At 34.2% G+C, this 25678-nt stretch overlaps 1 protein-coding gene across 6 annotated transcripts in view; it reads left to right on the top strand.

Moving 5' to 3' along the window:
- The window catches only part of DNAJC10 (DnaJ heat shock protein family (Hsp40) member C10), a 49764-nt gene that overhangs the window by 11854 nt on the left and 12232 nt on the right, over positions 1-25678 (top strand). For all 6 annotated transcript variants that reach the window (XM_082690208.1, XM_082690209.1, XM_082690205.1 and 3 more), the window contains 10 exons: positions 5282-5364; positions 5604-5735; positions 6293-6386; positions 7420-7497; positions 11698-11741; positions 12407-12544; positions 14361-14450; positions 15214-15327; positions 18352-18466; positions 25406-25533. In XM_082690208.1, the coding sequence (XP_082546334.1) occupies positions 5282-5364; positions 5604-5735; positions 6293-6386; positions 7420-7497; positions 11698-11741; positions 12407-12544; positions 14361-14450; positions 15214-15327; positions 18352-18466; positions 25406-25533 (1016 nt within the window). The remainder of the gene's footprint in view (positions 1-5281; positions 5365-5603; positions 5736-6292; positions 6387-7419; positions 7498-11697; positions 11742-12406; positions 12545-14360; positions 14451-15213; positions 15328-18351; positions 18467-25405; positions 25534-25678) is intronic.

Below are 25678 nucleotides of genomic sequence, written 5' to 3'. Positions count from 1 at the left end.
AAATGTCTGATGCTTTCAGCAGAAGTCTTATATTTTGTCCAATTTTGCAGTTGTTGTGGGAGAGTTAGTGCTAATTACATAGTTCACTTTTATCAGTACTGAACTCTAGAGTGTTTATAGTACAGAAGAGAAAATCTGATTAGTAAACTCTACTTAAGGTTCTCATCCTTCCTACTAAGCATGGTTCATACTGTCTTTTTATGTGTTACAGAAAAGTAGATTTTTAGTCATTATAAGCAAATTCTAGACAGTATCTGCAAAAGCAGAGGACATCTCAATTTTACTAGTCATTCTGAATAGTACTTACATAATACAGGCATCCTTTTAAAGACAAACTCAAGAAATTGCAAAGGAGCTCACAGCACCTCTGCCTTTTTTTTTCTTTTCTTTTTTCTTAAATCCCCATCATCTAACAAGGTGAAATCTAGGATTTTGTTCAATTATTTGTCAGAAAACTCTTCTTTTGAAGAGTAGTTATTGTTAATTTCAATTAACGATTATGAATTGTAATTCTTGTAGTTATGAAGCAGACATATCTAGTTAATACAAGATGTAAAGGCATCTAACAAAACCCATTCAGTGGTGAAATGATACAAAGCACAGCCTGCATAGGGTGAACTTCTCAACATTCTGGACCATGTTTGCAGGAATGTGTGCATAACTGGATCCTTAGTAAGGTTTGGGGGAATCTCAGGAATAGGGGCTATACTGGATTGCTTCTCATTGATAAGACTTTTTTTTGAAACCCTTTTCCTTGGGACAAGAAAGATGAAATTCTACCATTGGGAATAATAATACAAACTTCCTTTAATACCCTAAATTTTCTAATTTTTTTCCATAATAGTCACATCAGGGAGTGAATTATTTCTCAATAACTAAAGTGAATCAATGAATAAATAAACATCCTCTTAAAAGGCTTCATTCTGAGGGACAAAAATCGTAGCAAAAATTTTTTAATGTGCAGTTTCATGGAGCTGTTGATTTCACAACTGTGCTGTCTGCCAGCAAGTCCTGTGCTGCCTCTTAGTGAGTTATTACGACAAAGTTCTTCCAAATAATAAGTGGTCATATTATAAGAATGTTTTGTAGGTAAGTGGAAGAGAATAATAAAACATTGCTTTAATTTGTGAGCATCAGTTCCTATTCCAGGCAATTAATATTTAACATACCTAATCTTCACAACAAACATCAATATTGATACTAGGGTTTTTTCCCCAGAAATTACAAACTGCATTTGAGGGGAAAAAAACAATTACATACCTAAGTTCAGCTATTAGGTAATTGTGGTATATTTTACTATATTCATCCATGTTGATTGTTTCTCCTTCTCTGTGATGGAGAATTATACATCCAACTCTGTAGAATTTGGGCATGACCACATGACTTGCTTTGGCCAGTGAAATGTGAACAGAAGTAATGTGTGTCACTTCTGGGCAGAAGCTTTTAAGAGCCAACATGTAGTTCACCATTTTGCTCTGTCAGGAGAAATAGCGTTGTTGAAAATAGAGCCTGCTCCACCAGCCAGGGGTCATGGAGAGTTGCAGCCAACTCAGTATAGACATGTAATAAATGGTAGAAATAAACCTTTATTGTCAGCCCATGCATAATTGGAATCACTTGTGTACTATAGCATAATCTTTCCTGACTGACACAGTACCAGAGATAGGGCATACACTCAGCTCTGGTTCATCTTAAAGCCTATGCTTGTGCTGCTCTTTTTTTCTTAAATGAAATGAACCTGTTAGCATTAGAGTTACTCATCAGTTGTCTTATTGACTGTATTCCCTATACTTTTACATTTAGTTTTGTCTTACTTAGTAATTTATGCTCTTAACTCTTCGATCTCTGTTACCACTTGTACATTTAGTTTTCTCTTACTCAGTAATTTATGCTCTTAACTCTTTGATCTCTGTTACCTCACGTGTTTATGACCTCATCCTATTGTTACATTTTTCTAAGCTAACAAGTTGTTAGCTGTCGTTGTGTGGATATAAGTGGACACTACTGTAATTGTAGAATTTAGAAGCTGAAAGTTGCATTCTGAAATATACTTGTTTTATTCTGTGTTGCTGGGTTTTGTAAAAACATTGAGCGTCAATAACACAGCATTAAGAATATTTTTAATTTTACTCAGCAGCAGTGGGAACTGTATAAATACGTTAAAAGTGCTCTGTGAAAACAAAAGTACCAAAAGGACATTTTTCACTGTGAACAGTTTTGTTTCAATTTAAATGCCATTCAGATTTGTCATATGTCATACTTTTATTTAAGACTTATGATCAGGGCGCCTGGGTGGCTCAGTGGGTTAAGCCTTTGGCTTGGATCATGATCTCAGGGTCCTGGGATCGAGTCCCGCATGGGGCTCTCTGCTCAGCAGGGGGCCTGCTTCCCTTCCTCTCTCTCTGCCTGCCTCTCTGCCTACTTGTGATCTCTGTCAAATAAATAAATAAAATCTTAAAAAAAAAAAAAGACTTATGATCAGTCCTATTTTGTCTAATCATTTTTTTATCTTTTTATATATAAGTACCCATCTCATTTCTTATTTATAGCTAATGAAACAACCCTATTTCTGTTAGAGTCTTCACTGAGTTTATAAAAGTTTTACCTAAGTTATTACCAGTTGGTGGTCCAAGTTTATATGGCAATTATTTTAGCCACTTAGATAGAATGATCTGTTGGTCAGACTTTCTAAACATTGCCAGGGAATAGCTAATAAAATGATAAATTATATGCTTTACCAGTAATGTACAGATTAGCTTTTCTCTACAGATCCATGTGTCTTGAAATTGAAAGTAAACATTGAGTTGTTTTTTGAGTAGAGTTGACACACTATGTTACATTAGTTTCAGGTGTACAACGTAGTGACTCAACAGCTCTGTAGGTGTGCTGTGTTCTTCACCAGTGTAGCTGCCATCTGTCACTGTGCAATGCTGTTACAATACCACAGACTGTATTCTCTGTATCTTTTATTCCCATGACTTATTTATTTATTCCATAACTGGGAGCTGGTAACTCCCACTTCCTTTACCATTTTGCTCTTTCCCCACACATTCCTCCCCACTGGGAACCATCAGTTTGTACTTACATGTCTGATTGTACTTTTTGTTTTCTTATTCATCTGTTCTGTTTTTTAGGTTTCACATATAAGTGAAATCATATGGTGTTTGTTTTTCTTTGACTTATTTCACTTAGCATAATAACCTTGTAGGTCCATCTTTATTGTCACAAATGGCAGGATCTCATCCTTTTTATGGCTAATATTCCATTGTATATATACCACATTTTTAATCTGTTAATCTGTCAGTGGACACTTGGGCTGCTTCCGTATCTTGGCTATTATAAATAATGCTGCAGTAAACACAAAGGTGCATGTTATCTTTCAAATTAGTTTTTTGTTTTTTCTAGGTAAATACCCAGTGAAATTATTGGATCATATGTTAGTTCTATATTTAGTTTTTTGAGGAACCTCCCTATAACAATTTACACTCTCATCCACAATGCACAAGTGTCCCATTCTCTGTACATCCTTGCCGTACTTGTTATTTCGTCTTGATTCTAGCTATTCTGACAGATGTAAAGTGATAATAGTGGTTATGATTTGCTTTTCTCTGATGTTTAGTGATGTTAAGCATCTTTTACATACATCTGTATATCTTCTTTGGAAAAATATACAGATCCTCTGCACAGTTTTTTTTTTTTTTTTAAGATTTTATTTATTTATTTGACAGAGAGAGAGCACAGTTAGGCAGAGAGGCAGGCAGAGAGAGAGAGAGAGAGAGAGAGAGAGAGAGGGAAGCAGGCTCCCTGCCAAGCAGAGAACCCGATGCGGGACTCGATCTCAGGACCCTGAGATCATGACCTGAGCCGAAGGCAGCGGCTTAACCCACTGAGCCACCCAGGCGCCCCTCTGCACAGTTTTAATCAGATTATGTGGGGTTTTTGGTATTAGATTTTATAAACTTCTTATGTATTTATCTTCTCTGATTTCGGAGGTTCCTTTTTTTGGTGATGGTTTTCTTTGCTGTGCAAAAGCTTTTTATTCTGATGTAATAGTTTATTTTTGCTTTTGTTTTCCTTGCTTTAGGAGACATTTCTAAAACAATGTTGTTACTGCTGGGGTCAAAGAAATTTACTATCTATGTTCTCTTCTTAAGAGTTTACATCTGGTCATTTTATAGATTATAATGCATAATAGATTATTGGCTAGATATCATGTGATATTCAGATCCATTATATTAGCAAATATGTATTTGTGTTTTAAACTGTTAAAAACCGTGATCTAATGTTTTTCTAATAAAAGAGTTTAGGTAAATGACTTAAGGACAAAGATTAAATTTAGTCTCCACAGTCCTTACTGTCTTGTGTAGTTGTCTTATTTCATTCTTTGAAAATTTGAAGTAGCTGTCAGAACTGATTTACCCAGGTATGTAACCTGTTCTGCAGTTAGTAGATGAACTTAAATTTCCAGCTCTCACTGTTTCTCCTCTTCATTTATTTCTCTTATCCACACAAACTTGTGTATGAGGTTTGGCTGCTGATTCCTTATGCCACATCTCTTCAGAGCTTCATGGTGACAAGTGTGTCTTGCTTTAGTCAAGTATGTGCCCAAAGGAGGTTTTTTGCAATATTGTTAGTTTGACAGTTGATACACAGTTGACCGTTGAACAGTGCAGGGGTTGGGGCACTGGCCTCCCACCCAGTTGACTTTCCCAAACATAACTACTAATAGCTTTCTGTTGACTAGAAGCCTTGTAGTAACATAACGGTAGATTAACACGTTTTGTATATATGTTATATACTGTTATTCTTAATAGTAAACTAGAGGAAAAATTATTAAAATCATAAGGAAGAGAAAATACAGGTACATTACTGTATCAGAAAAAAATCCAAGCCCATATTGTTCAAGGGTCAACTGTAACATGTTCTCTTTTTATAGAAAAACTTGCACAGGGGCGCCTGGGTGGCTCAGTGGGTTGAGCCTCTGCTTTCGGCTCAGGTCATGATCCCAGGGTCCTGGGATCAAGCCCCGCATCAGGCTCTCTGCTCTGCGGGGAGCCTGCTTCCTCCTCTCTCTCTGCCTGCCTCTCTGCCAACCTGTGATCTTTCTTTCTGTCAAATAAATAAATAAAATCTTTAAAAAAAAAGAAAGAAAGAAAGAAAAACTTGCACAGAAAATAACAAAGGTAGTATGGAAGATGTATGACTAAAACAAAATTTTAACTAAAATATGCACAAACCTTCAGCAAATAATTCTAAGTTGTTTTGGTTTTATATGCTTTAGATGCTGCTGTTAATTCTGGAGAACTTTGGTTTGTGAACTTTTACTCCCCAGGATGTTCACACTGCCATGATTTAGCTCCCACAGTATGTATTTTTTTACATCTTGATTGTTAAAATTTTATTCTGATCTGCCAAGTGTTTTTTTAATATATTAGGACTTTGTTCTATTATTAGTAATGATAACTATCAATTATCAAATACTTTCATATATGTATGGTTTTATTTGATAAAAATACTCTTCTTTAAGAATGCGTAGCTTGAAGAATGTTCAAGGAAAGAAAAATTACCTTATCAGGGCAATACTTACTCTTTTTTCTTACTAGTGGAGAGACTTTGCTAAAGAAGTGGATGGATTACTTCGAATTGGTGCCGTTAACTGTGGTGATGATAGAATGCTTTGCCGAATGAAGGGAGTCAACAGTTATCCCAGCCTCTTCATTTTTAGGTCTGGAATGGTAAGGGGTAAAGTTGGCATTTTTTAAATTTGGAACTTTATGACAAGGAAAATACTAGTGAGAACACAATACATGATTTTGTAGAATGTTTTGATTTTTAAATATGATTTTAGGTGCCATCTAACTAGAGTCTAGTCATAATAAACATTTTGGATTATATTGTGAATAATTTAAATGCCATTACTTTGACCTTTCTTTATTTCAAAATTAAATGTTTACCATTGGTTTCTGTCTTAACTGAACCATTATGCATATTGTACTTCATAGTTCACAAAATATTTTACCTGTATTGTCTCATTGAATATAAAGTTCTGATATCTCCTTCTTTTTCTAATGAAAAAACAAACTAGAAAACTATTATAAATAGTGTTGTTGAAATGTCTTTTGTGGAATCTATACAATCAAGATCTGCAGTATATCGTTTGGAAATAGTATTGAGAAATAAATCTTATTGTATTCAAAATAAGGTAAAGTTGAAAGCATTTGGTATTATTCCTATTGAGTGTTTAAAAGAAACAATAAAAGATGTTTTTCTTTTTATAAAAAAAAAAAAAAAGGCTGCAGTGAAATATCATGGTGACAGATCAAAGGAAAGTTTAGTGAGTTTTGCCATGCAGCATGTTAGAAGCACCGTGACAGAATTATGGACAGGTAATTTTATTTTCATTTCTTTGATTTTCAAGGATACTTTGATTTTCGTATTTTAATTTTTTTTCAGTAATAGTGTTAACACGTTGGTCATAATATTGAAATTTTTAAGCTATCTTATCCATGCTTTTTAAAAAGAAGGGAATTTTGTTATTTTTCTGACCTCTGCTAAATAGTTGGTATTTAACAAGTGAATCAGATTTGTATAGAAATTAAAGCAGTTAAGATATGGGAAATGAATATGGTGTGATGCTAGGTGTAATGGCAGCTTTCAGAGTACAATGTTTAGTTAACCAAGCATTTTATTGCTTTCATAAGTGTACTGTATCAAGCAGTCAATTCCTGATCCAGTGTAATTTTAAAGTTTAAAAACTCTTTCCTCTAATCTTAGACTTTTAATTCATCAAGTGACTTTAGGTGGGTTATACTCTGTGATACCCATGAAATGATAGTATTCATATCTAGTAAGATGTTCACACCATTCTCTGAATACAAGTAATGTCTCTGGAACTGTGTTAAATATTAGGGCTGCAGTAATATGTAATTCTCATTGTTTTAGCAAGGAAGGCATTAGTAAACCATTAACGCAGTGTAATAACTATTATGGTAGAGGCAGTCTTAGGGAAACATGAAGGATATAAAAGAACTCAAATGAGGAAAACTGGAAGGATTAGAAGATACTTCTTGAATGAAGTCAGACCCAATCTGTCATGAAAATGGAGAGGAAGCCTTCAAAGAGCACTGTGAACGTTATTAACTGCCATTACCTTGCCATAAATCTAACAGAAAGATGGGCAGCAGGTGGAATAGTATGAGGAAAAACACAGCTAGCTGAATGGGTAGACAAAGCTCAGATCACAGGAGCCTTGGTTACCAGTTTTAGTTACCAATTTCTTAATGAAATAATGAATTAAGATTTTAGATGATGAAAACAATGGAAAGTCAATGTAGGAATTTGATATGTTTCAAGAGGATTTTTATGAATTCCTGAATTCCAGTAATAGATAATCAGAAATTTGCTTAATTTTCTTTCAAGGGAATTTTGTTAACTCCATACAAACTGCTTTTGCTGCGGGTGTTGGCTGGCTGATCACTTTTTGTTCCAAAGGAGGAGGTAATTTTTTTATTTTGTAATGATGAAAAAACCAAGATACTTAATTTTTATTTTTTTAATTGAGATAAAGTTGTCATATAAATAATGTACCTTCATGGTATACAACCTGTCAATACACTTACATATTACAAAATGATTACCACCATAGCATTAGCTAACACTGCATTTCTGTCCCATAAATACCATTTCTTTTTCATGGTAAGAATATTTAAAATCTACTCTTAGCAGTTTTCAAGTGTATGATACAGTAATATCAGTTATTATCACCATGCTGTACATCACATTCCTAGAACCTGTTAATCTTCTAACAAGGAGTTTGTACCTTTTGACTAGCTGTCAGTCTTAAGTATTCTACTGTAATTGATTTCAGTACTTCAAACTACAGTTCATATCCAGTTACAATTTTTCATTTAACAAATACTTAAATTATTTATTAATTTACACATAAGTTATAGATTACTAATTTGTTGAGATTTCATTTATTTCATTTATGATTTTGTTTGGTGGTCCAGTTTTTCAACTTAATTATTCTCATTATAAATAGTACATTCGGATAACCACAGATATATTTGGCAGTTTGCAAAAATAATTAGTTGTTGACAGATTGTAACCCTCCCAAAATAATAATTTTTTGGTATTATGGACTTTGTCTCATACTTAACATATCAAAAATGTATGCATGTTGCCTTATAAAATATTTGAAGATGACAACTTTCCATTTCTAGGAAACTTTTTACCAGTAAATTAGTTAGAAAATTCCGTACTCTAGGTACCAAACCACAAACTATTAAACTCTATTCAAACAATGAGATCGGTTAAAAATCAGCCCCATTATTACAGAATACCCCAATTCATTAATACATTTTCATATGTTTAATTCCAACATGGGTCTTTAACCCAGACTTTACCTGTCAGCTTCATGCTACTGTATTGAGAACAAATTGCCCTCAGCTAAAATCAGCCACTCACCCCTATCCTGTAAGGCCCATCTTAGGAAGATATTGCCTTCAAGCAAAAATAACCCTTAAATTAGGCTATCATTGAGGGATTTTGTTTCATTTTGGTCTAATGCATAGATTTCTGTTTTTTTCCACACATTAAGAAAACTTAAACTTTCTGACATTCTTTTACTTTTCACCCCAGGTAGATTGTTGTTACATATCTTTAAAAGCTGTATGGTGCTACAGCTCCCTTGCTTCTAAATATGTCTCATTGTATCCTAGCATTTTCATGAAAATGATGAGTTTTTTTAAAACTATATTGTATTTTATGAAGCAAAGCTTCCGTATTCATTCTAGGAGGCCAGCATTACCCTGATACCAAAACCAGAAGATGCTACAAAAAAAAAAAAACAAAACAAAACAAAAAAAAACTATACGCTAATATCTCTGATGAACATAGATACATAGATACAAAAATCTCTAACAATACATTAAAAAATTCATTTACCATAATGAAGTGGGATTGAATTCTGGGATACAAGGGTGGTTCAACATTATCAAATCAATCGATGTGATATCAACAATGTGATATCAACAAAAGAAAAGATAAAAACCATATGATGGGGGCGCCTGGGTGACTCAGTGGGTTAAAGCCTCTGCCTTCCACTCAGGTCATGATACCGGGGTCCTGGGATCGAGCCCCGCATTGGGCTCTCTGGTCAGCAGGGAGCCTGCCTCCTCCTCCTCTCTCTGCCTGCCTCTCTTCCTACCTGTGATCTCTGTCTGTTAAATAAATAAACAAAATCTTAAAAAAAAAAAAAAAAAAAAAGCATACGATCATTTCAGTAGATGCAGAAAAAGCATTTGACAAAGTACAGCATTCATTTATGAACAAAGTAGGTTTAGAAGGAACATACCTCAACATAATAAAGGCTGTATACTAATCTATAGCTAACATGATACTCAGTGGTGACAAACTGAAAGTTTTTCTCCTAAGATCAGGGCCAAGACAAGAATGTCCCTTCTGACCACTTTATTCAGTGTAGTACTGGAAGTCCTAGCCACAGTAGTCAGACAAGAAAAAGAAAAGGCATCTAGATCAGTAAATGGTAAATAGTAATAGTAATCAGTAAATAATCACTATTTGCAAGTAACATATAGGAAACCCTAAAGACTCCACTGAAAACTATTAGCACTGATAAATGAATTCAGTAAAGTTGCAGGGTGCAAAATCAATATACAGAAACCTGTTGCATTTCTATACCCTAATAATAAAGCAGCAGAAATAAAAATTAAGAAAATCATCCTATTTAGAATTGCACCAAGAGTAGTGAAATACTTAAGAATAAACTTAACCAAAAAGGTAAAAGATGTATACTATGGAACTATAGAACATGATGAAAGAAACTGAAGACAATACAAACAAATGGAAAGATACCATTCCATGGTTATGGATTGGAAGAACAAAATTGTTTAAAATGTCCATGCTATCCAAATTCAATCTGTAGATTTACTACAAACCCTATCAAAATACCAACAGCATTTTTTGTAGAAATAGAACAAATAATCCTAAAATTTGTATAGAACTGCAAAAATCCCATATAGCAAAGCAACCTTGAAAAAGAACAAAACTGGAGGTATAACAATCTCAGATTGCAAGATTTCCTACAAACCTATAGTAATTAAAACAGTATGCTACTAGCACAAAAATAGACACAGATCAAGAGAAAGCGTAGAGAGCCCAAAAAATAAAGCCGTGCTTTTGTGGTTAATTAATCTACAAAGGGGGGAGAATATGTAGTGGGGGGAAAAGTCCCTTCAACAAATACTGTTGGGAAAATTGGACCACTTTCTTACACCATTAACAAAAATAAAATGAAGTAAGGCCCTAAAAGTAAGACCTGAAACCATAAAAATTCTAGAAGAGTGCACAGGCAGTAATTTCTCTATCAGCCACAACATTTTTCCAGACATGCCTCCTAAGGCAAGAAAAACAAAAGCAAAAGTAAACTATTGGGATCACATCAAAATAAAAACCTGCCCAGCAAAGGAAACAACAAAACTAAAAGACAATATATAGAATGGGAGAAGAAAATATTAAAGAACATATGTAGCTCAACACACACACAAATAATCCAGTTTGCAAATGGGGAGGAGACATGAATAGACATTTCACCAAAGAAGACACACAGATGACCAACACACACAAAAGGATCATGATTATGTTGAGCATCTCACACCTCACACCTATCAGAATGACTAAAATCAAAAACAGGAAACAAGTATGGATGAGGATGTGGTGAAAAAGGAACCATTGTGCACTTTTTGGTGGGAATGCAAACTGATGCAGCCACTGTGGCAATATGGAGGTTCCTCAAAAAGTTGAAAATAGAGCTATCATATGATCCAGTAATTACCCAAAGAATATGAAAACTAGTTGAAAAAGATACATAGCTCCCTGTGTTGATTGCAGCATTAATTATAATATCCAAATTATGGAAGCAGCCCAAGTGTCCACCAATAGATGAATGAATAAAGAAGTGGCATTATGGTATATAGTGGAATATTCAGCCTAAAAAAAAATAATGAAATCTTGTCATTGGCAACAGCATGGATGGATTTAGAGACTATAATCCTAAGTGAAATAAGTCAGTGAAAAAAAGATAAATACCATATGATTTCACACATGGAATTTAAGAAAGAGGGAAAAAGAGACAAACCAAGAAATAGATTTTGAAGTATAGAGAACAAACTAGTGGTTACCAGAGGGAAGGTGGGTGGGGGGATGGGTGAATAAAGTCATGGAGATTAAAGAATACACTTGCCATGAAGAGCACTGTAATGTATAGAATTGTTGAATCCCTTTGTTGTACACCTGAAACACTGCATGTTAACTACTGGAATTAAAATTAAATAAAAGACTGTTGTATTTTAAATTTAAATGTTCTTTATATATCTTTATCAAATAGAGCCATTACATTTCATTTCTCCAAAATCATGAGATTTCTTAGATCAAGGGGATTATTGATAGGAGCAGAGATTTAAGAGGATCATTGTAAAGAGATTACCTTTAGCTAGAAATCCTGGGAAACTAGGGAGAGAATGTGCACGCGTGTGCATGTGTGTCAGCATGTATGGACATTTACCAGTGGAGTCCAGTCAGTTGCCTTAGAATCACTGTGTTAGTTTGGGGTGAAAGGCAAAATAAAGTACAGACTTAATAAAGCTAAAATTGTGTTACAATTTTTTTCCTCGCTAGATTGTTTGGCTTCACAGACACAACTCAGGCTCAGTGGCATGTTGGTAAGCATCAATTATTTTGTAAAACTATGACCGTATTAAGAAAGACACTTGAGAATTGATTCTAAATATTTTTTCATAGTTCTTTAAACACTTACTTGTAAATTTTGGTTTTTGATAAGTGTATTCATAGCTATAAAACTTTTCTTCCTAATTAGAATTTTGACATGTGGTACTTTCATTGTCATTCACTTCTAAATATCTAACCTAACTGAATTTTTCTTTAATCAAAGAGGTATTTATAAGTGTTTGTGTCCCTCCAAACTTTATTTCTTACTGTTTTTGCAATATTGTTATTTTGTTGTATTTTTAGCTCTCATCACATTATGGTTGGGAATGTAATCTGTATGTTGTTGATACTTTAACACTGTAGGAGCTCCTTTTGCTGCCTGGAAGTTTATCAGTTAGGAAAATTGTGAAGAATCTATGTGTGCTCAAAAATATGTTTTCTATATATGTTTGGTAGAATTTTTATATCTATTAGACCAACTTTATTAATCATGTAATTCAAATCTGGTCATTTATTGTTTAAACTTTTTAAAAAAATTTAAATTTACAGTAGAAAAGTTGGGGTTTTCTAAATAAAACTAAATTCCTTTAACTTTCTCTTTTACTTAACACGTGACCTGTTTTGGGTTTTTTTTTGTTGTTGTTTCTTTGCACTGTAGGATGGTCTTGTTAATGTAGGGTGGATGGACTGTGCCACCCAGGACAACCTTTGTAAAAGTTTGGATATTACAACAAGTACTACTGCCTATTTTCCTCCTGGAGCCACTTTAAGTAACAAAGAGAAAAGCAGTGTTTTGGTATGAGTTACTAATTTCTTTATATATATGTGAACACATATATTCAAACATTATAAATCATTTTGTAAACAGTAACAAGGAAATGAATCCACTTATAATAAACATTTGATATTTAGAATAAGTATTTAATTTCTGGGATTCTATTTAATGGTAAGGTCTGCTATAAGGATTATTTTACAGTGGTAGAAACCATTGCACTTTACAACCCAGAAGTATGGAAAACATTCTTAGGTTATATGAATTTTCATTGGTTTCCATTTATATGTGTATTTTCTAATGTTAAAATATAGATCATTCGTATGTTTGGAACTCGTGTTTGTTTTTTTAAACCACTCTGTTAGATTCTGGTATAAACTCAGTTTGGCAATCTACTGTACGGTTCACCTCCCTAATTTTATGAATGAGGAGACTGAGGCTCAAGCTAGTTATCAAGGAGCTAAGATAAATAATGGGATATTAGATAGGTCCCTAGGGAACTTCAAAAGACAATAATAAATTAAGACAAAGTGTCAATAGTTTTATTTCTGTATTTTAATTCTGCTTTCTTGATGTCAACAAAGGTAACACATATTCACTACAGATGTTCATGTGTGGGTATAGAAATGTATATAGATAGATCAAAATTCTTCTAAAACCAAACCACCCGTAGATAAGCACCATCAAATCTTGACAAATACTCTTCCAGATCTCTACATATATATATGTGCACTTAGGACTTCATGCTGATAACTTTCCACTTTTATCTGTGGCCCAAACCTCTGACCTCCACTCCAGACCTACATACATATTCCACTGCCTATTTGACATCTCCCCTGGAATATGAACTGATTTTTTTCAAACTTAGATATCTGTACCTATACTGCTAATATCCTCCCATAAATCTGCTCTACCCACAGTTTTCTCTATCTCAGTTGATAAAAAAAATCCATCCTTTATCTTTCAGGTCAAATACCTTGCAGTCATTCTTAACTCTTCTTTTTCTCATAGTCGTATCAGGAGAATTTGTGACTCTGTCATTAAAATCGTTTTAAAATCCACTTCCACTGCTACTAGAGCATTTATCCCCTTATAGTATACACTAATATATTATCTTTGTATTTTTATTTTTCTCCAACAATACATTTTTAAGTTTGATTTTTTTTTTTTTTTTTTTTTACTGTTATACCTCAACTCCCTAGAAGATTATCTGGCATGTAAGTGGACACTATATATAGTGCCTATGTATATTATATACTATGTGCTAGAGATAAATAACACATAAATGGATAAACCAACAATCCCTAAGTAACAAGCCATCCACTAAATGTGACATACTTTAAGTGGATTTTTTAAACAACTTCCTATTTTCTGGAAAATTTCTCTCAGGTTTTTGAACTCTCTAGAAGGTGTTTTTTTTCCCCCCTTAACGAAATTGTGTTTCAGTGTTAATGTTAATTATTTATTTCCATCTTTTATTTTCATGGCCAGTTAATTTCTGTTTAGAAACTATTGTTAGAGCAATGTCTATATTGTTAATTAAATCAGTCCTCTCTTGATATTAGGGACACCTGGGTGGCTTAGTTGATTGAGCAGCTGCCTTCAGCTCAGGTCATGATCCCAGCGTCCTGGGATCGAGTCCCACATCGGGCTCCTTGCTCGGCGGGGAGCCTGCTTCTCCCTCTGCCTCTGCCTGCCATTCTGTCTGCCTCTCTCTCCCTCTCTCTCTCTGACAAATAAATAAAATCTTTAAAAAAAAAAAAAAGAATTATATGGAAAAAAGACACTAAAATAAATGGATGTCGATTTAAAAGATTATAATATGATTCTCTTATTTTAGTTCCTTAATTCATTGGATGCTAAAGAAATATATTTGGAAATAATGCATAATCTTCCAGATTTTGAACTACTTTCGGCAAACACACTAGAGGTAATATTTCTGTTAATGGTAATAAATGGTAGTAAATGTTGGTAACATTTCAAGTCTTACATTTTAAAATCAGCATTTGTTTTATTCATCATTAGAAAGTAGCAGTTTCAAAGGATTGCATATATAAATATAACATATATGTATATATTAGTTATTCTAGGTTAAACTCTAATTGCTGGAGTTGCAACTTCAGGGTGGGTCTAGAGTTCAAGACAACATAATCAGTCCTGACTGAGGCCTCAGCGGGAGTGTCAGAAAAGCCAAGATTCTGATCACAAAGTAACTTTGGATCTGATTTAGAATTTTATGTTCTTGCTTACAGAACTATTTATATTGTTCACTGAGAACTAAGAAGCAGCTTTAGAAAGACTGAGTTTGTAGTAAAATCATTTTTTTTTCTACTCAGTGATCCCAGAGCTAAGTCTGTATCCCTACCAAACTCTGCCAAACCTGAAAAAGCTTCCTTCCCTACCCCCCAACTTTTTAGCTATATATCATTAAAACTATATATAATTTTTGGCACAGGTATCTGCTTTTAGATTATATAATTTGGTGATTTTTAGCCTTTAATATAGGATCAACTTATATAACATTCCAAAGAAATGCAGAATATAAGTGTGAATAAGTCTGAATTTTAGTATTTTGAAGTAATGGGTATGGTAGCTAAAATTTAAATCAAAGAAATAAAGAATAGGGCCATTAGAATTTCTTGATTCTGACATTATTTTATCACTTTTTTTTTTTCCTTTTTATCACTTCGAAGGATCGGTTGGCTCATCATCGGTGGCTCATATTTTTTAATTTTGGAAAACATGAAAATTCAAATGATCCTGAATTGAAGAAACTAAAAACTCTACTTAAAAATGAACATATTCAAGTAAGAAAAAAGCATTCTGCCTAGCCTTATGCTAGCGTGTTTTCTTATTAATTTAATATATGAAATTATATTTTAAGTAACATAAAAATGCTTATTGGAATCTAGGTTTAGAAAGCCCTTAAGTGCTTTTGTTCTTCTGCTGTGATTTTGTTTTTCTATTAAGAATCTACAGTGATGTCTGAAAACAGTTAACTTTCATTTCTCTTTAGTAGCTAGCATGTGATATATCTGTATCAGACAGTTTTTTGGAATGCATACCATAGAAGAATATCATTCCCTTTTTAAAATTCTTATTGGTTTATATAAGTAATTTGTACTCATAGTTTAAAAATTAGGATATATAAATAAGCTCGAAAATGAATTAAAATATTTAATATTTTTACTGCTGTTAATAGCCCTACTATAAATTTACTGAGTAACTTTTCAGACTTTTTCTGCATATGTTTTAGTATGTGGGCATAGATATGTGTGTTTACATCATGCGTATTGTAACAGCCAGTGTAATAGACATACCTGTAACTTTATTTATGAGCTTTTTTAATGAAAATGGATTGAGTATAGGGGCACCTGGGTGGTGCAGTTGGTTAAGTCTCCGACTCTTGGTTTCGGCTCAGGTCTCGATCTCAGGGTCATGTGATGGAGCCCCACATTTGGCTCTGTACTTAGTGTAGAGTCTATTTGAGTTGCTCTTGTCTTCTCCCTTTGCCTCCCCCTGCCACTCTTGCTTTCTTTATCTGTCTCTCTTCCTCTAAAATAAATCTTTAAAAGCAAAAACAAAGAAAACCCCCCCAAATGGATTCACTATACTGTAGTCCCTCTTTTCTACAGGGGATATGGTCTAAGGCCCCCAGTGGATGCCTGAAACCACAGATAGTACCAAACACTATATGTACTTATTTTTTTCCCTATGCATATATCCCTAATAGAGTTTTTTGGTTTTTTTTTTTTCCTAATAGAGTTTAACTCATGAATTAGGAACAGTAAAAGATTAGCAATAACAAAAAAATGGACAATTATAATAATATACTATAATAAAAGTTATGTATTAGTGTCTTATTATACTATACTGTACTCACCCTTGTGAATTGATACAAGATGGTAAAATGTCTACATGATGAGATGAAGTCAGGTGAATGACACAGGCATTGTGACATGTTAAGCTACTACTGACCTGAAAATGCCTGAGAAAGAGAATCATATTTCTGGACTATAGTTTAACCATTGGGAACCAAAATTATGGAAAGTGAAACCATTATTATGACAAACCATGATTATTGACAAACCATTGCTGTATTCTCTTGTAGAATTTTCCATTTGACAATATCATTTATTTTTTTATATGCTGGTGTGTGTATGTATGTGTATATGTGAATATGTGTATATGTGTCTATATGTATATGTACGTATGTGTATACAAAGTACTGCCTGGTCTTTAGAGATGATAAATATATTAAGTACATTATTAAACATATGATATAAATATCATCCTAGGGATATCATCCTCCCTAAAGTCTAGGTAGTATTTCACTATATGGTTACACCATAATTGTTTAACAAATCCTCCTTTACTAACATTGTTTCCATTATTTTTTATATCAAAAACACATACTGTAAAAATGCAGTATGGAGAATGTTTTTAACCAAGATTATATATTTTTTTAAATTGTCCTCATTACCAATGTCCTCCAGAATGTTTGTATCATTTTATATTCTTACCACATGTTGGTAACCATTTCTCCATACCTGTGCCAACCATGGTTTTAACATTTTTAATCACCATTCTGATAAGCCACAGTGATATGTTAATAATATTCATTTTCATTTATTTGGTTCCTAGTGGGGTTGAAAAAGTTTTTTGTGATTATTGACAAATTACCATTTTTTTCTATTTTCTGTCTTTGGCCCATTTTCTTTCTTCTAATAGGATGTTTACTTTTCTTTCTTAGTGGATCCTCTGAAATACTCAAATATTTTTTGCTTGGTTTATCATTTCCCTCTTAGTATTCTTTTTTTTTTTTTTTTTTTTTTTAAGATTTATTTATTTTGACAGAGAGAAATCACAAGTAGACAGAGAGGCAGCCAGAGAGAGAGAGAGAGGGAAGCAAGCTCCCTGCAGAGCAGAGAGCCCGATGCGGGACTCGATCCCAGGACCCTGAGATCATGACCCGAGCCGAAGGCAGCGGCTTAATCCACTGAGCCACCCAGGCGCCCCTCTTAGTATTCTTTATACTGTTTTTCTTTACAGTGAATGAAATCGTCACTTTGCTTTATTATGTCTGCTTCTAGGTCTGAAAGAGTTTTCTCTCCCCCCCACTTCAAATTATATAAATATATCCTTTATATTTTTAGAAGAGTGGATTTCTTAAACTTTTTTTAAAGATTGTATTTATTTATTTGAAAGAGAGCACAGCAGGGGGAGCAGCAGGCAGAGGCAGAGGGAGAGGGAGATGCAGGCCCCTATGGAGGAGGGAGCCCCGTGCAGGCTTTGTCCCAAGACCTCAGAATCATGACCTGAGCCAAAGGCAGACGCCTAACCGACTGAGCCACTCAGGCGCCCAAAAAAGTGGATTTCTTTTTTTTTTTTTTTTTTTTTTAAGATTTTATTTATTTATTTGACAGACAGATCACAAGTAGGCAGAGAGGGAGGAGGAAGTAGGCTCCCTGCTGAGCAGAGAGCCCGATGCGGGGCTCAGTCCCAAGACCCTGGGATCATGACCTAAGCCAAAGGCAGAGGCTTTAACCCACTGAGCCACCCAGGCGCCCCAAAAAAGTGGATTTTTTAAACAACTTCCTATTTTCTGGAAAATTTCTCTCAGGTTTTTGAACTCTCTAGAAGGTGTTTTTTTCCCCCCTTAACGAAATTGTGTTTCAGTGTTAATGTAAATTATTTATTTCCATCTTTTATTTTCATGGCCAGTTAATTTCTGTTTAGAAACTATTGTTAGAGCAATGTCATTCCTTTATGAATATATTAAAAATGAATGCATGTGATTTTGTCTTCATCAAATTAAACTTCTACTTCAGGTTGGCAAGTTTGACTGTTCCTCTGCACCAGACATCTGTAGTAATCTGTATGTGTTTCAGCCATGTCTAGCAGTATTTAAAGGACAAGGAACCAGGGAATACGAAATTCATCATGGTAAGAAGGGGAAAAAATGATAAAAATTTATATTCGTTTTCAAATATTAATTTTTAATTATACTTTTTATTTTGTTTTTTAGTTAATTTACTTGACGTAGTTGACACACAATTACATTAGTTTCAGATGTACAGCAGTGATTGCACAACTCTGTATGCTGTGCTGTACTCACTACAGGTGTAGTTACCTTTGGTCCCCATATGATGCTATTAACAGTACCATTGACTATATTCCTATACTGTACCTTTCATCTCTAGGACTTACTCATTCCATAGCTGGAAGCCTGTAACTCCGATGCCATTTCACCCATTTTGCCCATCCTGCCATTGCTCTCCCCTCAAGTAACCACCAGTTCTCTGTATTTACTTGAAGATTCTCTCCCTCGGCCCCTTCCCCCAACTTGCTCAGTGCACAGGCACTTTCTCTCTCTTTGAAATAAAAAAATCTAAAAAAAAAAGATAACTTTGTTGTTCTGCCCCTCAACCCCCAGTTCACTCGCACGTTCTCTATCCCTGTATATAAACTTAAAAAAAAAAAAATTGTATCATTTGAAAATATCTTTTCCCACTCAGTATGTTTTCTTTTCTTTTTGTTGTTTCCTTTACTGTGCAAAAGTTTTTCATTTTGGTGTAGTCTTGACAGTTTATTTTTGCTTTTATTTCCCATGTCTGAGGAGACAGTTATAAAAAAATTGTAACTAAGGCCAATGTCAGGGAGTACTGCCTAAGTTTTCTTACAGGATTTCTTTGGTTTCAGGCTTCGCATTTAGGTCTTTGTTCCCTTTTGAGTTTTATTTTTGTGTATGTTGTAAGAAAGTGGTTGAATTTCATTCTTTTGCATATAGCTGGTCAGTTTGCCTAGGAACATTTACTGAGACACTCTTTTTCCCCATTGTATAATCTTGTCTCCTTTGTCAAAGATAACTGACGGTGTAAGCATGGGTTTATTTTGGCGGTCTCTATTCTGTCCCGTTGACCTAAGTGTCTGTCTTTGTGCCATTGCATACTGTCATGTTTACTATATAGCTTTGTCCTATATCTTGAAATCAGGGACCATGATATCTAGATTTGTTCTTCCTTTTCAAGATCATGTTGGCTACTTGGGATCTTTTGTGGTTCTTTTTACCTTATTTTATATGAATATACTTACTGTAAATAACTTTACTTTTATTAGTAAATAGGTTTCTTTTGGAGAAAGATTTTTTGAATTATATTTAGTTATTTTACTCTCTTTTTAAAATAATTAACTTTTTTTCTGCTCACTATTTTGACTAGTGTTTCAGCAAGAATGCTGGTGACATTGTCAGATTAGTTCAAAATTTAGGGGTCTTATTAACAAAAGTAAGCAATACCTATAGTTTCCATTTCTAGTGTGCCGAAGTGGTATTTTAACCATGGGCATTTTCCAGATTTTTCTTCCTGCTAGACTGTTAAATATTTCTATGGCTACTTTTATCTCTCTTGAATTTATAATTACATTTTTACATTTCAGCTTGTGTGGGACTTTAGTTCTGCATTCATGTAGGTACAGTTGCAATTATGAGGATTTGGGCTACCTCATAGTCCCTGTCCTGAAAAAGGTCAAATGTACAAAAGAAACGCAAATACTACTAACTGTAACACAGCTAAGTGAAAAACAGATACTGACTGATGTTATATGCTAGGAATGCAAAGTTCTCTCAAGAAATTTGAAGTACCACAGCTCCTGGGTGGCTCAGTTGGTTGTATCTGCCTTCAGCTCAGGTCATGATCCTGGGGTCCTGGGATCAAGTCCTGCATCAGGCTCCCTGCTCAGCGGGGAGTCTCCTTCTTCCTCTGCCCCTCTCTGTCTCTCATGAATGAATTAAAAAAATGTTTAAAAGAAAAAAATTTAAAATATCATCTGGTGTAGTTGACAGGAAATTGTAAGAAAAGTAGGAAAAACATTGTAATGGCCAGTATGTATAAATTATAAGATCAGATCAAAAGACTTATGTTTAGTATAGATCTAGAGATGATATTTGAGTTGAGATAACATTTGAATGCTCAGTTTCTCAAAGCAAATACAGAAAAGCAAGAAGTGAGGCTAAGCTGAAGGAGCTGTGTGAGCAAAGTCTCGGCAAGATGAACCTAACAGTAACTCCTGTTTATTTAGTACTTTTTACAAGTCAGATGTTTTTCCAAAGGCTTCACATACTTTTCCCTTTCTGTTTTTATCTTCACAACAGCCCACCAAGGGAGAAAACAGTGGCTCGGGATAATTATTTGCCTATGATCAACAACTAGTAACTAGTCAAGGTAGATTTTGTACCCAAATATGTCTTACTCCAGAGCCTAGGATTATAGCAGCACTAAACTGTACTGTCTCCTGAAAGTGCTAAAAATGACCACATTTTAATAATGGAGTTCTATTCTTCTTTATCTCTGAAATAATTCCAGTTCCTTCTCAGTCCCATGTATGCTGCCTTATTTCCAGTTCATCATCTCCTTCATTTACTCTCTTACGATCCTTTGGTAAAATTGACAGTCTCACGTCATTTTTCTGCCTTGACTTTGCTGATTTCTTTAAGTATTTTTAAGTTTTTTTTCATTAAGTATAATTGGAATACAGTTTTAGTTTCTGGTGTATTATATAGTAACTCCCTTTTATATGTACATTGCAGAATAATCACAATGATGTTTAGTTAACATCTGTCACCATATAAAGTTGTTACATTATTTTTGACTAGTTCTCTGTGCTATACTTTACACCCCTGTGACTTGTTTATTTGTAACTGGAAGTTTGTACCTCTTAATCCCCTTTAACTATTTCACCCTCTTCCCACCTCCCTCTCCTCTGGCAATCACCAGTTTATTCTCATGAGTCTCTTCTATTTTGTTTTGCTTCTTCATTCATTTTGTTTTCTAGATATTGGTAAGACAGTTGTCCAAGAGTCTTCTGCCTGTGTTTTGTTTTAGGAGTCTTACGGCTTCAGGTCTTATATTTAGGTCTGTAATATATTTTAAATTGATTTTTGCATATGGTATAAGAAAGTGGTCCAGTTTCATTCTTGTGCATGTAGCTCTAGTTTTCCCAATACCGTTTATTGAAGTCTTTCTCCATTTTATGTTTTTATCTCCTTTGTCACAGATTGACTGTATACGTATGGATTTGTTTCTCTTTATTCTGGCTCTCTGTTCTGTTCCATTGATATATCTGTCTGTTTTTTTGTGCCAATACCATAATGTTTTGATTACTATAGCTTTAATAGTATATCTTGAAATCAGAGAGCATGATACCTGTGGCTTTGTTCTCTTTTTTCATGATTGCTTTGATTTCTTCATGGTCTTTTGTGGTTCCATACAAATTTTAAGGTAATTTGTCCTAATTCTGTAAAAAAATGCCACTGATGTTTTGATAGAGATTGAATTGAACATGTAGATTTTTAGAGATCGTATAGACTTTTTTTTTAAGATTTTGTTTATTTACTTGACAGAGAGACACAGCAAGAGAGGGAACACAAACAGAGGGAGTGGGAGAGGGAGAAACCGGCTTCCTGCTGAGCAGGGAACCCAGTGCTAGGCTTGATCCCAGGATCTGGGATCATGACATGAGCCGAACGCAGATGCTTAACAACTGAGCCACCCAGGTGCCCCTATATAGACATTTTAATAACATTAATCCTTCCAGTCTATGAGGACTGTATTTATTTCTGTCCTCTTCTGTTTCTTCAGCCATGTCTTGCAGGCAGCCCTCCCTGCCCTCAAAAAAAAAAAAAAGGAAATGAAAAAAAAAAAAACAAATTTTTGTATATTAATTTTGTGTCCTTTTACTTTACTGAGTTGATTTGTTCTATTAGTTTTTGAGCAGAGAGTCATTTATTTGTTCTTTTTCTAGTTCTTTAATATGTAAGGATTTGTAAGGTTAGATTGAGATTTTTCTTGTTTCCTGAAGAAATTTTTTCTGAGGAAGATTTTTCTTGTTTTCTTATGCCTGTATCTCTATAAACTTGCTGTTTTTTTTTGTTTTTTTTTTTTTTTTTTGAGAGAGAGGGTAAGGGAGGGAGAGAGAGAATACGAGAGGGGGCAGAGGGAGAAGCAGACTTGCTGTTCAGTACAACTGAAGCCAGATGCTGGGCTCAATCCAGCAACCCTGTGATGATGATCTGAGCTGAAGGTAGACACTTAACCCACTGAGCCACCCAGATGCTCCTAAACTTGCCTCTTAAAACTGCTTTTGGTAGGTCCCGAAGATTTTTGAACATTGTGTTTTATTTTTATTTGTCATATAAGTTATTTTTTTGTCTCCTTCTTTCATTTCTTCTTTGATTCGTTGGTTGTTAGGTACATGTTTAGCCTCTACGTATATGTGTTTGTGGGGTTTTTTTTTTTGTTTTTTTTTTTTTCAGTTTTGTTTAGTTTTAATTTCTAATTTTATACCACTGGGTCAGAAAAAATACTTGGTATGATTTCATTTTTCTTAAATTTATTGAGACTTGTTTTGTGGCCTAACATGAATCTCTTGGAGAGTGTTCCGTGTGCCCTTGAAAATAACATGTATTCTGTTTTTGAAAGAAATGTTCTGTATATATCTGTAATATCAAACTGGTCTAATATGTCATTGAAGTTTACTGTTTTCTTATTGATTTTCTGTCTGCATGATTTGTCATCCATTGATGTACGTGATGTGTTAAAGTCCTTTATTATTACTGTATTGCTGTCACTTTCTCCCATTATATCAGTTAATACTTGTTCTACATATTAGATATTCCTATGTTGATGTTTATAGATATTTATAATTATTTCCTCTTGTTGAATTGATCTCTTTATCATTATGAAGTGTTCTTCTTTGTCTCTTATTACAGTCTTTGTTGTAAAGTCTATTTTTTCTGTTATAAGTGCTGCTAGTCTATTTTTCTTACTGTTTCCATTTGCATGGAATATCTTTTCTCATCCCTTCACTTTGTCTTTGTATGTCCTTACATCTGAAGTAAGGCTTTTATAAGTAACCTATAGAGGGGGGTTTGTTTTGTTTGCTTTTGTTATCCATTCAGCCACCATGTGTCCTTTGTTTGGAGCATTTGGTCCATTTACATTTATAGTATTTACAGATAATTGGTATGTATTGACATTTTCTTCATTATTTTCTGCCTGTTTTGTAGTTCTTCTCTGTTCCTTTCTTCTTTTGTGATTTGACGACTTTCTTTAGTGTTATATTTGCATTTCTTTTACTTTCTTTGTGCATCTGTTCTAGGTTTTTGGTTACCATTAGGATCATATGTAACAACCTATGTGTATAGTAATTGATTGTCACTTAGGTTTGAATGCATTTTATTTTATTTTTTTAAAGATTTTATTTATTTGACAGCGATCACAAGTAGGCAGAGAGGCAGGCTCCCTGCCAAGCAGAGAGCCTGATGCTTGGCTCGATCCCAAGACCCTGGGATCGTGACCTGAGCCAGAGGCAGAAGCTTTAACCCACTGAGCCACCTAGGCGCCCCCTGAATGCATTTTAAAAGCACTACATTTTACTCTCCCTGCTGACTTTTATTTGGCATCCTATTTTACATCTTTTGTGTATCCCATAACTAATTATTGTAGATACAAGTTTTACTACTTTTTCTCTTTAACTTTGGTACTAGCCTTAAAAGTGATCAATCCACTGCCTTTCCTGCATGTTTACTAATGTTTGCCATTACCAGTGATTTTTTTTTTTCATAACATTCTTTTAACTATGGCCATTTCTTTTCTGCTTAAAGAAGTTTCTGTAACATTTAAGGCTGGTGTAGGTGATGAACTCCTTGAACTTTTGTTTGCCTGGGAAACTCTCTCCTTTGATTCTGAATGATAACTTTGTTGGATGGGGAGTTCTTGGTTGTAGAGTTTTTTCTTTCAACAGTTTGAATATATTATATCACTCCCTTCTGGCCTGCTATATTTTTGGTGAAAAAATCAGCTTATAATCATATGGGGGTACCCTGCTATATACTATTGGCATGGCTCTTGCTGCTTTTAAGATTTTCTGTTTCTCTGTAGTTTTGACATTTTAAAAATGTGTCTGGGTTTGAATTTACTTGAATTCTTCTTGTTTGGTTTTCTCTGTGCTTCCTAAATCTGTGTATCTGCTTCCTTCCCCTGGTAGGGAAGTTTTCCAGCTCTGATTTCCTCAAGTAAGTTTTCTGCCTTTTAGTCTCTTTCTGAAACCTCTATAATGTCAAGATTAGTATGCTTGATGCTGTCCTAGAGGTCCGTTAACCTAACCTGTACTCGTTTTTTATTCTTTTCTTTTTGCTTTTCAGCCTGGGGGATTTCCTCAACTCTGTCTTCCAGATTCCTGGTCCATTATGCTGCTTCTAATCTGTTGATTCCCTCCCATGTGTTTTTAGTGTCAGTTACTGTATTCTTTGGCCTCTGACTCATTTTTTATATATTTTATTTCTTTATTTCTTTTTTAGTTCTCACTCTGTTCATCCACCTAGTGGATAATTATGTCATTGCCAAGATAGGGAAGGTGAGAAAAGGAGCAAGTCCTGGGGAAAATAACTCAATTTCAGTTTTAATATATTTGAAATGTTTGTATGACATCCATGTGAATACTTTCACTGGGTAGTTGGTAATACAGGTTTTGAATTCATAAGGGAAGTTGAGTTTGAAGAAGCAGATTTAGTAGTTGGGCCACAGTAATAGTTCAGGTAAGCATAAAGAACACAAATACTGCAAGAAGTGGTTACTCTGCCTCTGAGGATAAAGAAATATTGGAAAGATAGGTCCTCCAAGAAACAGAAGCATATAAGAAAGGTACTCCTGGCAGAGCAAACCTGTTTACGTATAGTATAAAGAACACTAGACCCTCACCAAAATCAGTGGGTTCAATAAGTTTATCTTCATTTCTTTAATATATTAAGTATAAAAACTTTGAAATGTTTATATGGGTAGAAAGGAAGAATGTGGATTTTAATTTTTCTTTTATTCAATTTCAAAGGAAAGAAGATTCTATATGATATACTTGCCTTTGCCAAAGAAAGTGTTAATTCTCATGTTACCACACTTGGACCTCAAAATTTTCCTGCCAATGACAAGGAACCGTGGCTCGTTGATTTTTTTGCCCCAGTAAGTAATTTTTATCTGTCAGTTTCAGTGTTGTCAGATTTTCTCTTATCATAGCAAAAAGACTTTTTCTAGATAGTCTTGAGCCATGAATACCAAAATTGTGTTACTCACTTTGGCCCCTATCAGATACTGCTTCCAAGGGGGC

The sequence above is a fragment of the Mustela nivalis genome (genome assembly GCF_964662115.1).
Source record: "Mustela nivalis genome assembly, chromosome: 11".
Taxonomy (NCBI): domain Eukaryota; kingdom Metazoa; phylum Chordata; class Mammalia; order Carnivora; family Mustelidae; genus Mustela; species Mustela nivalis.
The sequence above is the reverse complement of the archived record's forward strand: the minus strand, read 5'-3'. Positions and strand labels throughout refer to the sequence as shown.